The sequence below is a fragment of the Perissodus microlepis genome, chromosome 7 (genome assembly GCF_051167445.1).
Source record: "Perissodus microlepis isolate ML-2025 ecotype Zambia chromosome 7, ASM5116744v1, whole genome shotgun sequence".
NCBI lineage: Eukaryota > Metazoa > Chordata > Actinopteri > Cichliformes > Cichlidae > Perissodus > Perissodus microlepis.
The window spans coordinates 22,732,929-22,746,316 of record NC_140467.1 but is presented as its reverse complement, the minus strand read 5'-3'; the positions used below and the strand labels follow the sequence as shown (position 1 = coordinate 22,746,316).

Here is a 13,388-nt window from a genome sequence, read left to right as displayed (position 1 = left end):
TTGAAAATACACAATTTTGTATTTTTGTGAAACCTAATTTACATTAGAAAATAAAACATGTTGAGGCTGAAAATCATATATCCATTAAGAACAGTAGACTTACAGTCCAAACACTGTCCTGACTAGCTGGCTACTGAAATAAATGATATGAATACATTCATGAAAAATTTACATTTATAATCTTGCAAAATTTTTGGAATATAGAGCTGTCTGTTGATAGACAGGATAAGCTCGCTGTCTAACAACAAAAGCTTTCTTTAGAAATATAGCTTAGCATCTGCTTACCCTAACTCTTTTGATGGTTAGGGTTAGTGGCTAGGGAAAGCATTATGTCAATTAGATGTCCTCACTAAGATATGAAAACAAGTGTGTGTGTGTGTGTGTGTGTGTGTGTGTGTGTGTGTGTGTGTGTGTGTGTGTGTGTGTGTGTGTGTGTGTGCTCCTGTCTAGCTATCTTTGTGAGGACCGAAATCTGCATTCTACTAGTGAGAACCAACAGTCACTTGTGAGGATACACACACCGGTCCTCACAAGTTTGAAGACCTTTTTGAGGCTCAAAATGTGGTTGTAGTGTCAGGGTTACAATTAGGTTATGGTTAGGTTTAGGGTAAGGGTTAGGCATTCATTTTTAATGGTTAGGGTTAGGGTAAGGGGCTAGGGAAACCATTATGTCAATGAAGGTCCTCACTAAGATAGCTGAACGGGCTTGTGTGTGTGTGTGTGTGTGTGCGTGCGTGCGTGGTGTGTGACTTTATTTATTCGTCAAAGCCAGCAGACGTGCAACTGTGCCCATGCAGGTGTCTGCACTGAGCTGATAGTGCTCTCAGCTTGAGCCTACGACTCAACTGCACAAATAGCTTTAAAACTTTGATTCAGGTGAACCGAGCCTGACTATTATCTAAAACCTGGAAGCAGGCTTTGCCACTCACACACCCTTGTCACCTCCTGGCAATCGCCTGTTCGAACTTTTCAAAGAAGTTCCCCACAGAGACGCTTTTTACTCTCCCTCATCTTTCTGGTCCGTCAGAATTAAAAAGAAAGCTGATCTTCAAATAACTTCCTGTTCTGTAAATGACTTAAAAAAGGCATCAAAACAGCAGCAGGTATGGCTGAATCTGGTTGCAAGTGTATCAGCAGTGGTAATGCAAGATGAGATGAGAATGCAAGATGAAAATCGTGCATGCTCAGAAAGTTAGCATGTTTGAAATTCAAGCGAGGAGGAAAAAGTTTTAATTTCATACGAGCAAGAGATTCATAAGACTATTTTTGAAATTTCACTTTTTAAAGGCATCTATGACTGGTGAAAATTTCTTGCTTAATATTAACAGATTCTCTTTGTATATATTTTGCTGTCAAACTATCCAGGGACCCTTATTAAAATTGATGTCTGTCTTTTATATTTTGGTTCAACAGCAAAAACAGGAGCAGTGAATGAGATGTCATCACAGGTCACCATGCAATCTTTCTCCTATTGAATTCATGTTTCTGACAGAGAGTAATTTTATAAAGGAAGATATGAAAGAGGAAAAAAAATCCTGAGGAAAAGGAATAACATAGTGTCAGCATTACTGGTCATATAATTGGCCTCTCAGCATGAAAATAAGATGGTTTGGATCAGATATTGCTGTTCCCTGGTCATAACTACACCTGTCTGTCATTTTTCTGAGGAATGGCAGGAGAACATCAAAATGCTAGAATATTAACTTAAGCTGAGTCTAAAATTGCAGGACGTTTGTGTACCTAAGATTTATGGAAATTCAACCAATGCAGTTATACTTGCACTTGTCATAATAGGAGTGAGAACCCAAATGCAAGACTCAGACACAACGTTAAACTTAAACAGCATCTTTATTGCTAAACTCCAGAACTCAGGGAATGCAAAAATTAGGCATGATCTGAAACTAAGAAACATGGGATGCAGGAAACGCACACACACAACAATGTGACAAGGAACAAAGGGAAACTGAAGACTTAAATACACACGAGGTTTATAAAGAAATTGTTGCAAACTGGGGAATGAAATTATAAGCTTTTACAATTAATACCATTAATGTTTCACTGCATGAGAAAGAAACTCTCTTCACTTCTAAAGACACGACTAAAATGAGTTCTTTAACCCACTTAATCGAAAACAAAAAATACATGTGTTTATAACAATTTTAACTGCTAGATTTACAAGTTTTAGCTACGCAAGAATTTTTTCTTGCTTTCAATTTAGTCTGTAATATTGAGATGAGATAGCCTTTATTTGTCAGTTGCAGGTCTTTTGCCCACAACCGAGATGACAGACCTTGCCGACCGTACATACAATACACAAACATCAACACACCATAGCACAATAAACACAGACAAGCAACATGGGAAAGAGTTCCAGTGTGTACATCTGATCTGGGACCGCTGCAATCTTTCGACTGCGCTTCCAACTGACCCGATGTCCACATCAGAGGGGAGGTAAGCGTTGGAGGTGGCGTTGGATCCAGGGTAGGGAGGGTGATGCGTCGGTGAGTGCTTATCAGTATATGTATGTGTGTGTGTGTCCATAGTTCAGCTGAGACAGTGTCCTTCGCCCTGCCAGGCTAAGTAAACAGTCTTCCAGCCAACCCAGGTGGCCTTGCATGGAATGGGAAGGAACAGACTAAACACAGTCGTTATCAGGGTGTTTTGTTCAGCTCTGGCCTTGCAGCTGGCACCGAGAGGGTATCCGCATAAGTGATGTTATTTTTTACTTTAGTGCGAACAGCTCATATGAATTTCAAAGCAGTTCTACAGTCCAACACTGGTCTCTCAATCTCCCGTTGGAGAGCCGCGAGCTTCGCCATACTTGCGTTCTGTGATGTTGTCATTTCTTGTGCTCAAGGAGCCAATTTCTGAGAACTCATGGCAGTGTGCCTCCCCGAGATGTCATCCAATTTTGCACCCAGAGATGTTATTCCGGGCTAGCCCTTCCGAGATGTATCCAGTCTGCAGTCAGAGATCTTATTCTGAGTATTCACAGCAGCCGTAGCCTCTCCAAGATCTTATCCGTGCTGACTCAATGGGCCCATTTTGAGAAACTCACGCCTCTCCCATCGTTCCAATCGCAGCGGGCAGCCTTGTGGAGGTTTGAACAGCTGGTTCCGCTTTCTTAATTCTTTGATAAGTCAGGGCCAAGCCAGCTCCGATCAGCCAGAACCCTGTTACCATGGTTCCGAATAGGTAGATATCTTCAGCACTCAGGCTCACCCAAGCCCAAACTTCTTGTTTGAGAAAGGGGTGTCAATTGCATTTAGGGACCAGTTGATCCAATCCATAATTCCTCTTTTAGGTTTTAGAGAACAGACTGTGAGAGAATGTTCCAGGGAAAATACAAAAAAAACACGAGACTAGACAAGGACATGAGGAGCTAAGCAGGGAAGATAAGGGAGAGGAGAAAAAGTGCGTCCGCCTCCTCCGAGAGCCAAAGAAGAACTTATGCTCCAAATATTCTTTGGAGCATAAGTTTTTGTTTTTGTAAGTATAGTAAAAAACTGAAAATGGTGCTCGAAACATGTGGTCACTTCGTAGTCAAAGCAATAAAGCTGTGTGCTAACAGGTTTTATTTTTTAGCTATCAGTGATTTTTAAGAACCTGGTCTACAGCATCTATCAACTCCTTCCCAAAATGAAAACGCACAAACACAGACACCCTGCAGAAATCTGCTGGGGCTTCAGACACACCTTCAGGCATCTGTGTGTAACAACTCTGGTACATGTTACTCCGACACAGTACTGCGGCCTTGTGGGAGGTATTTCATGATAATATGAATGGCTGTGACCTTTCATAGAAACCCAACACTAAATCATTGCCGGTGCTCTATGTTTCTGCAAAAGCTAAGATAAAGTGAACAGCTATGCCTCAGGATCTGCCTCAGCAACTCTTGAGACCGTTCATTAATTGCCGGGGCTGCAGACTGTCACCACAAATCCACTAATTCAGTAATTGAACACATGATTCACTGTAACAAGCACATGAGTCATTGTAACACAGTCAAGAGTTTTAACAACACACAGGTGTCCACTGGAAAGACAGATTTCAGCCTAAGATTACAATGGCAGTGAAATAAATACAGCTGTGTGTATTTTCACTCCACCGACACATTCCTACCCAATGACAAGTTTCAGTTTGCATAGATCGTGTTGATTTGTGAGTTAACAGTAGTTTTATTTCTTGAACAGGTAAAAGAGAAATGTTAAATGCAGAATCATTTATTTTAAACTTTATATAACAGAGGATAGAATGGGCTGAGTGAATGTGATGTACTCCTGTAGACTTCCAGTTCCCCAAGAGATCATAAAATGTCTTGACTTTGACCAACTAGAGCAGAAAAAAATGCAGCATCAACAACCAGATATTATTGTGCACCTGCAAGTGTATGTTGAGTAGATTTTGCTGACATACTTTTATTCTTAATGTAGTATCTTGGGGAACATTGTTTCTATCTGAGTCTCTTGCATAGATTTGCCTATATACACCACTCTATTCAGAGTGAAGGAAAAAAGAAAAAAGCACTTTTCATTGCACTTCAGTAAAATTAGGTAATAATAAATTAATACAGTAGAACAACAAGGTAATAATATTTAAATAACATGTTATTACTGCTTAATTATAAAGTAATGTACAAGCAAAGCGAAACAATAACTAAATAATATGTTGTATAAACAATAGTTTTAGTAGAGTACTATTATAATGAAATTCATAAAATCTGCTAATGAAGGACCAGAAACTGGGGCTAAACTGTGGAAACAAAAGTAGGCCTATGACGTGGAAACTCTAATATTAAAGTAATACATAAGTAACAATATTATAACCTGCTAGCAATATATTGGTATCGTTTGTGCATGAGAATGTTTATAGGATGACTTTAAACTGATACCTGATAATAATACTGTAAAGTTTTTGATGGTTTAACATTTTAACATACTATTCCCATATTATAATGCTGGAGTCAATCCTACTATTCTTTGTTTTTTGAAGGCATCAGTGTCAATATCATGTTTTATCCTGAGGCTTATGACATGAAAACACTTGTGGCAGTTTCTGTGTAATAACCAGGAATTAGGGCTGGGAAATGCAAAACTTCATGTTTCTATAAAACTTCAGGGTAATTTTTCCTATAATGGAAAAGTTTGGGGAGTAAACTATATGATTGATGCTGCAACTTCTCAAATCACAGTTCAGTTCTCTGATTATGCCATAAGTCAAACGAAGGGAAACAAACTTAAACAATAATCCTTTCTTGTAGCTGAAAAAAATGTACTCATCGAAATAATGCATGAAAAAAACAGATGAAAAACATTTAGCATTTGTAACGTCATGTTCAGAGAACAGTGACAGTTCAGTGATAGTTGTGATTTTGTTATGTTTTATTATTTTTAACCCATTATGGAGAAGTGGGCATTTCTTGATTCCAGATCAATTTGTTAACATTATGTCTGATAGCTGAAATAGAATAATTAAATAGATTGGTTTGATGTGTTTTTGCTTCTATAGGCAGTACATAGGCTCTGTGTAGGACTAACTGAACTATTAGCATCAGAGGTCTGAATTTACTATGTGGACTAAAAGTTCATGTTTAAAAATTCAAACAACCAGCGGTTTGTTGAACTGAATACCGAGAGTTACTTAACTGATTATCCATCCATCCATCCATCTTCTTCCGCTTTATCTGGGCCCGGGTCGCGGGGGCAGCAGCCTAAGCAGAGAAGCCAAGACCTCCCTCTCCCCAGCCACCTCCTCTAGCTCATCCGTGGGAACACCAAGGCGTTCCCAGGCCAGCCGAGAGATATAATCTCTTCAGCGTGTCCTGGGTCTGCCCCGGGGCCTCCTCCCGGTGGGACATTCCCGGAACACCTCACCCAGGAGGCATACTTGTCAGATGCCCGAACCACCTCAGCTGGCTCCTTTCGATGTGGAGGAGCAGCGGCTCTACTCTGAGCCCCTCTCGGATGGCTGAACTTCTCACCCTGTCTCTAAGGGAGAGGCCAGCCACTCTTCGGAGGAAGCTCATTTCCGTCCGTTTTCTCATTAGTTTAGCCAAATGGCTAAACTAATCAAAACAATCATGACATCGCTGACTGGATGATCTGCTCAAGAAAGAAAAAACCTTACATAAGATGACCTTAAATGGGATGACGACTCTCTGCTGAACTGCAGAAGAAAGATTCATCGTTATTTAGCTTCATAGATGTGTCGCATGATCGGTCCAAAAAGAAAGCCACGCTTACTGCAGCCCTTCAAGACACAGTCATGTGGGAGCCTTCCATGTATCCTCAGGCCTCCTCCTGCTCAACACCTACCCATCAGTCATCCTGGGCTGAGGTGGTAGTCTGAAGCCACAAGGGGGTCTTGGATGGAGTTTTTTCTCCCTCCTCTCTGAACTGTTTCAACTGCTACGTCACCTTATCTGAAAATAATCTATCAACTCAGCTGATGCCCTATAGCAGTTCCATCTCATCCAGGTCTGCACCTGAAAGCAGTGCCTGCTGATATTATTATCTTTCCTTCCCTACATCTGATGCCACTACCCTATCACAGAAGTTGCCTCTCTAGACACACAGTGAAGATCAAGCACTTCATCTGAACACACAGTATTCATCTGGTCATCTCCTCTTCTCCCCAACCACTTATATATTTGCCTGTTTAATGCTGTCACACACTGCTCAGTGTCCAATAAACACTTTGTGACTGCATTAAATAAGTCTTAAACGGTTTAGTTATTGTTGGTCCAATGTTTAATGCACACAAACCTGGTAGGTCTGTAAGGTCTGCAAGATGTGGTCAACTGGTAGTCCACAGATCTGAAACGAAATAGGCTAATAAGGTATTGCATTTGCTATGCTGCCCAAAGCTGGAACCAACTATCTGTTAGAGTCAGATGGCAATCTTACCTATTATTTCAAAAAGAAGCTGAAACCAGCAGCTCTGTCATTGTTGTTATTCTATTTTTTATAACTACACTATAAATTTTATTATTATAACTACACAAAAAATAGTGATTTTCTGTCTTTTTTTTCTTCGTTTATACCAATATACCAAGGCTGTCTGTGAAATGTTGTCTGTCTTTCTGTGTTAGTCTTGCGATAGACCTGTACAGGGTGCACGCTGACTCTCACCCTATGACAGCTTGGATAGGCTTCCACCCCAAATGCAAGAATCTCAGATCAACGTCTGAATAGGAGAAAGAGTTTATCTGTGTGTCCAGTATTGCTTCTAATCTAAACTGTATATTACAAAATTGTCAGTTGTATTGTGTTCTTCAGTTCTAGTCACTGACATATTTAAAACATGCATTTATTATTGAATTATTTTTCAATACATTTTATGCCATGTAAGTTTTATACAATGCAATACATATATAGGGTTTTACATTTACATTTGATATCAAGTTATTATGAATAATTGTTACCGGTAATTCTCATATGTCTGTCTGTGGATAACAGGGTGAATAAGGCTTATTCATCATATGATTCATATTTGATTTGAATGACACCGAGCTGAATGCTTACTATCGGGCAGAAGGCTAAGTAGAAAGAAATTCCTGGTAAAGTACAACGTTCACTTGATGACTTCATTGTTCACAAAGCCAGTCAACTTGAAAGCCACTACAGCAAAAAGCAATGTAATTTCAGCTTCTATTACAGCTACATTTTAAGAAGTCAGAGGAAAGGGAAAAAAAAAACCAGTCTTCATTACAAGTAGTTAGCCTTGATGGGCGTCTTCAATTGACTCTTAAAAACAGCTGTAGCACTGCCAGAGAAACACATGCTGCTATGCTCTAGCAAAAGCCCACTTAAGGAGAAGGGAAATATCTGGGCTGATTTACAAACAGAAATGAGCCCGTTTGCAGTGTGTTCCACCTAAAATTAGGCCAGAAACTCATGCATTTTTCTCAGCTGGGAATGGCTGAAGAGATGCGTTTCGGGACCATTTTAAGCAACCACGCCACATGCGCTATTTGCTGTATTTTAGCAGCTACTTGAACTGCCTTTTGCATCACAGATGGAAAAGCTGGAGTGATCTCCCTGCTGCTGTCAAGGCCACTTTAAAGCTGGCGGAGTTTGCAGATCATCTAAAAAACAAACATTTGATGATTTGTCCTCAGAGGGACTCCTTTCAATTATTCTGGCAGCATTTGAAAAAGAAAGATGCCATGCTGTCTAGTCTCTGTCTGTGCTAAGAGATTGTTCTCTTACTGTGTTGTTACACAGCCACCATGGCACATTTGAATTTCAAAGTTCAATCTTCCCAAAGAAAGTTTCAAGAGTGACTTTCACAAAAAAAAAGCTGTGAAAAGGTATCATTCACTCCATCAAATCCCAAGAGACATTGTTTGTCAGTGCCAATTTAGAATAAGTCCCTTCACATATGGTATTCTGAAGGAGAAGACAAGTATTCAAAGGGATTCTCTTTGCCAGGGAAAAAGATTTCTTTCTTTCTTGAAATATATAAATATAATGTTCTGAAACAGCACAGCAACCTAGATCCAATACAATATATACTAATTACTGCATACAATTGTCAGTGCAACCAAATTTGCTCAGTTTTAGGTTAAAAACAGTTTTCACCCAGTCCGGCTGGTCAGGAGGTAAAGCTGGAGAATGTTAACATTCACATATATGAACTCATGCATATTAACTCATTAATGCTAAAATGTGAGTGAGACATGTTTAGAAATCCTCATAAAGTTTTTGTGGGTATTTGGCTCAACACTTGATTCAATCTTGTTCCATGTTTGTAAAATTTTCCACCTTAAAAATGAAATAATATCTCTGAAGGATCAAGCCTATTTCATTTCAATTTTCAAATCAATTTTATTTATATAGCACCAAAACGCAACAACAGTTGCATCAAACTATTTTCCACTGCAAGGTAAACATGCTTCAATAATACAGAGAAAACAGCCCGCTATGACCAAACACTTTGACGACAGCGGGAAGGAAAAACTCCCTTTTAACCTCCAGGAGAACCAAGCTCAGGAAGGGGCAGCCGTGTGCCGTATTTGGGGTGAGGGGAGGCTGTAATATGCAGCTGTATGAGTAATGGCAACATGATAACTTCAGCTTAGTAGCTAAAAACAAATGTTTACAGCGGTACCAAAGAATAACGAGTACAGTATTTACAAACCAAGTAATGCTGACATAGTTTTAATCTTACAGCTGCCTAAGTTAAAACAAAAGTTCGATTATACAGAAACAGAAAGGAAATATTAACCAGATCTTTCTTTAAAATCTATTCAGATATTGTAGATAAGCCCAAATCATGCTTTGTGCATGTCATACAGCTCAGGAAAGGGCTGACAGACCTCACTGACTAGGAGCGACATTTCCCATAATTGGGAAAACAGCCCTGCATCCTCTGACCATGAAGCCACATTGATTTTCTATTTATCCATCCCTCTGTTCCTGCAATTCAATAGTGCAGCCACTGCAGAGGAGAAGCAGCTCCCAGAATGTCTCACCTCCTCTGGGAGCAGCTGCACTCTGAGGAAGAGATGCTCCTGATGTAAACAGCAGGTTGGTGTGGATGTGTGTTTGTTAGTATGTGCTTGGATGTATGCGCCCTGGCTTCATCTGTCTTGCTCTTCATGTTAAGGGCAATGACTCATGCTACAGCAAGGGCCAAGAGACAAACATGGCACAAGCTGCAGACCACCTGCTGGGCTGGAGAGCAGGGCAAAGGGAAGTGGCTCCATCTGACATCCATCTCGACTCTGATTCATTATCATCTTTATATGAGCAAAAGGTTGCAGTCTGTAGATTCGGTGGAAATAGCGTGTGATGCATTTGTCCGCCTACTATCCCCCAAGGCTCAGCAAACCTTCCCTCCCTCGCTGCCAGCTCTAAGCACTGTTATTTAGAGTGATGCATTTCCCTCTGCCTTCTTGCTGGAGTGGACACTTCATCACCTACACAAACTCACACACGCCAACAGTGGCATTCACAGCGTGAAGACACACATGATGGCTAACGCAAACAGACACACTAACACAAACCTACATACACATCAGTGCCACTAGTGTCTAGTGCAGGAATTGGAGCACACATGTCAAAGTGTCCAGGAGCAGCAGATCCTCTCCTATGCAGCACAACTTTATTTGAAACAGCTTCGTACTTTGCTAAAGCAAAATAAAAAGTCCTCCTGCTGACACTCTCTGACTGTGCACATACTGAAGGCAAAAGTTTCTACACAGTAAAATTTGCAGTGTCAAACTAACACTTAAAGAGTTAAATTTAACACTGTGTCCGAGTCTATTTGGTCCCATTCAGAATTGGTGTTAAATCAACTCTTTCTATAGTGTTAAAATTTTAGAGTAAATTTAACTCTAAATAGAGTAAAAATTTAACACTGAGTAACACCGCATAGTGTTAAATCAACTTAACACTACTAGTCATATTATTTACTCTATCATAGTGATAAATTAACTCTATTTGAGTAAAATCCCACTGATTTTTAACACTGAATTGTGTTATTTGAAATTAACACTGGGGGTTCAAAGAACTCTGATGGGAGTTGATGTTACTCTATACTGTGTTATTCATACACTAATCTCTAGTGAAAAATTAGCTCTCATAGAGTAAAATTTGTAATTAATTTTACACCAAGTAATGTTACTAAAACTCTTCCTGTAGTGTTACCTTTACATTCAATTCACTGTTTTGCAGCATGAAAACCTGGTTTTTAATAATGCTTTTACATATAAAACAAGTGAGCAAAAACCACAACTAGATAATACATTTAACAGCTTTATTTTTATGTCAGGCTCAAAATATAAAAACATCTCATGTAGTGTATAAAACACTTTAAAACAATGAATTTAGTTCGGCATAAAACGGCAATATGGAACGACATACAGGCAGGAATCTGAAATGCCATACTTGATTTGAAGAAGCAACACAGCTCATTTATGTTCAACACCTTCAGCACCATATTGGGATGCAGTCTGACCCTAAATGCATGATAATGGTCATCAAAACACAGGGTTTCCATCAGTTTTCCGCAGAGCAACACAATGTCATCTTTCACAACAATACTTTTGATCTTACAAAAAAACAGAATCTCAGACACTACATCTGTACAGATGATAAAGTCAGGGCGGTACTCTGTACTGTGTGTTATTATCCACTTAGCTGAAAACAAACTGGTAGACAACACAGCTCCAAGCAATTTCTGGACCTTCTTCCAGCTCTCCAAGTGTCACCATCTTTCCTGGTCCTAAAGCTAATCTTTCCAGGCTAAAGGACTCCCAATGCTTTATTTTATTACTATTATATTTATTTTTACTTGTGGTGTACTGTAAAGGTACACTCTGTAAGGCTGCATCTTTAGCCTGAGTATGAATCTCAAAAAACACTTCCTCCATTGAGGAGACAAAACTACTCACAGTAGATTGGCTTAATCCAGCTGCCCTGAGCTGTGCAACAGCAGAGGCACACCTATCCAAAGTGCTCTTATTTGACCTTTTCAGATGTTGTGGGTGTTTCTTCTACATTAGTTGACATCACCTCCCCTGTAGTGCTAACTTCTTTAACTGCCACATCATGCTGTAGATTAACATCAGTGTCAGCCTGTTGGTCAAAATAGTTAAGGTGTTTGGTATTTAAATATTTTCTAAAACCTGTGGTTTGGATGAACGTGTACATGTTGTGAAGCATAGTGTTGTAAGATGTGCCAAACACAAAATGTGCTTTAAACAGTTCATCAAAAGCACCAAGTGAAGAGGTAGACTTGCATGGTATGGCATTCTTGTCAAGAATAATGAAGAACCGGTGGATGTCATTCTTTTTCACCCCAACAGCCAGGAGGTAGGGTTGAGTGCTGGTAGTGATGGCATCAAGGTGCTCTTGGATATTTGTTCCAGTCTGAAAAGACAAATACAGACAGGCAATAAGAATCAAGTGTTTCTTAAATTGGTAATTCATAACATAAAAATAGAAAAGAAGCACAAACCTTCTTGAAGACCACAAGACGCCTTTCTGCTTGAGAAGCTGACGCCTTTCCTGGTCTCTTCCGACCCTGACCAGATGGTGGAATCAGATGTAATAGCAATAGAATTGCTGAGAGGTCACTGTCCCAGCCTGCAAAAATTATTTGTTTTTAATAAAGTTGAATCATCAACAATATATTTCAATGCATTGATAAAATGTTTGAGTAGACCCAAAAGACAAAAAGGATAACTGTTCTGTGACAAACATTATATATGCTATGAATGTGCTAATCAAAGAAACAACAGCTCACCAATGTCAGCATTAACTTCAGTGGCATCCTCAGGAGAGTCAGCTGCCAGCAAGAGTTCTTCCAGGTCACTGGTAGAAGGAAGCTTTCTGCCTTGTTGGATAATCTTTCTTTTGAATGTTGTTGGCCACCTCTCCAGCAACCTGCCTGATACATCCTCACCAAACATCAGTACAAAATCCTGTTCGATCTGTAACAGGGATAGAGAATTATATCTGCTATCTACAAAATATTAAAGTGTGTTTACATTGTCAAAGTAGTGACAAATATTCACCAAGCCTTTGATATCTTTGAAACGTGGAAAAACAGACAGTATGTTGCTTGACAGCAGGAGGTCAAGGACCATGTTGTGTCGATAAACAAATGTCAACTTCATCTTCTTCTTGACTGTGTCTTCATCAGCTGAATTGTTCATCAGAGAGATTGCTTCCTTGCACTCATCCTCACTCAGTAACTTCTCTGTAACAAACTGCAACTCTCGTCTGACAGTTGGTCCACCACACTGGTCTTCACTCGATGATCCATCTCCTGGTGCTAGACAATATGAAATACAGCTTTATCAAAACTAATAACAACATTTAATAACCATTATTAATAAAGAACCACAATGTGGAACAGTATTATGTATTTCCACTGAATTATAAATGTTACCTCCAGATGATAATCGCCTCCCTTTAGCAGTGCATCTCTGTATGGCTTTAATCCTCCAGGCCAAGTACCCAGTGCCACCCTCGCCATCATAATAATGTTCCTTGGAGAGTGACATGTACAGACACTGATAAATGAATAAACAAAATAAGTTATGTAACAATGAAGAGTTGATAAGGACATACATTTTAGCAGGATTTAAAATGTTTAAACGTGATTTTGGTTGTATCAGTTATTACTATGAGCTACTTACATAGCCATTTTTGGAGTACGGGCCACTGAGGTAAGAGAAAAAGGTTACAATTCCTCTGGCATACATTTCTTTTACCTGTCGTGGTGGTGATGTACTGCAAGATCAAAAGGAAAAGAACTAGTCAGCTTCCCTGGAATTCATAGAGATTTAAAATAATTTGAAAATGATAGTAAAATCACAGGGCCAGAAATAAATTACCCATTTTTTTCTGTCAAGTCAGCTACCAGTATGTTGACCA

General features: G+C 39.5%; 1 protein-coding gene across 2 annotated transcripts; it reads right to left on the bottom strand.

Annotated features, from left to right (window-relative positions):
- Positions 1-11,427: 11,427 nt before the first annotated feature.
- Positions 11,428-13,244, bottom strand: LOC146383078 (uncharacterized). 2 transcript variants are annotated; one of them, XM_084932543.1, is made up of 6 exons: positions 13,151-13,244; positions 12,901-13,024; positions 12,524-12,783; positions 12,253-12,439; positions 11,965-12,092; positions 11,428-11,876 (listed from the first exon to the last, which is right to left on the bottom strand). In XM_084932543.1, exons 1-6 carry the CDS (start codon positions 13,214-13,216, stop codon positions 11,466-11,468), a joined length of 1,176 nt encoding a protein of 391 aa, XP_084788669.1. In that variant the 5' UTR covers positions 13,217-13,244; the 3' UTR covers positions 11,428-11,465. The 2 variants fall into 2 exon arrangements, with proteins under 2 accessions (XP_084788669.1, XP_084788668.1); XM_084932542.1 differs by having other exon boundaries at positions 12,901-13,000; positions 13,151-13,231.
- Positions 13,245-13,388: the final 144 nt, after the last annotated feature.

Coding starts and splice junctions, on each gene's coding strand:
- LOC146383078 (XM_084932543.1), bottom strand. CDS start 13,216: ATGTATGCCAGAGGAATTGTAACCTTTTTCTCTTACCTCAGTGGCCCG. Junction 12,440..12,523: donor TCAAAGATATCAAAGGCTTG/GTGAATATTTGT, acceptor TCCCTGTTACAG/ATCGAACAGGATTTTGTACT. Junction 11,877..11,964: donor GTCTTGTGGTCTTCAAGAAG/GTTTGTGCTTCT, acceptor TTGTCTTTTCAG/ACTGGAACAAATATCCAAGA.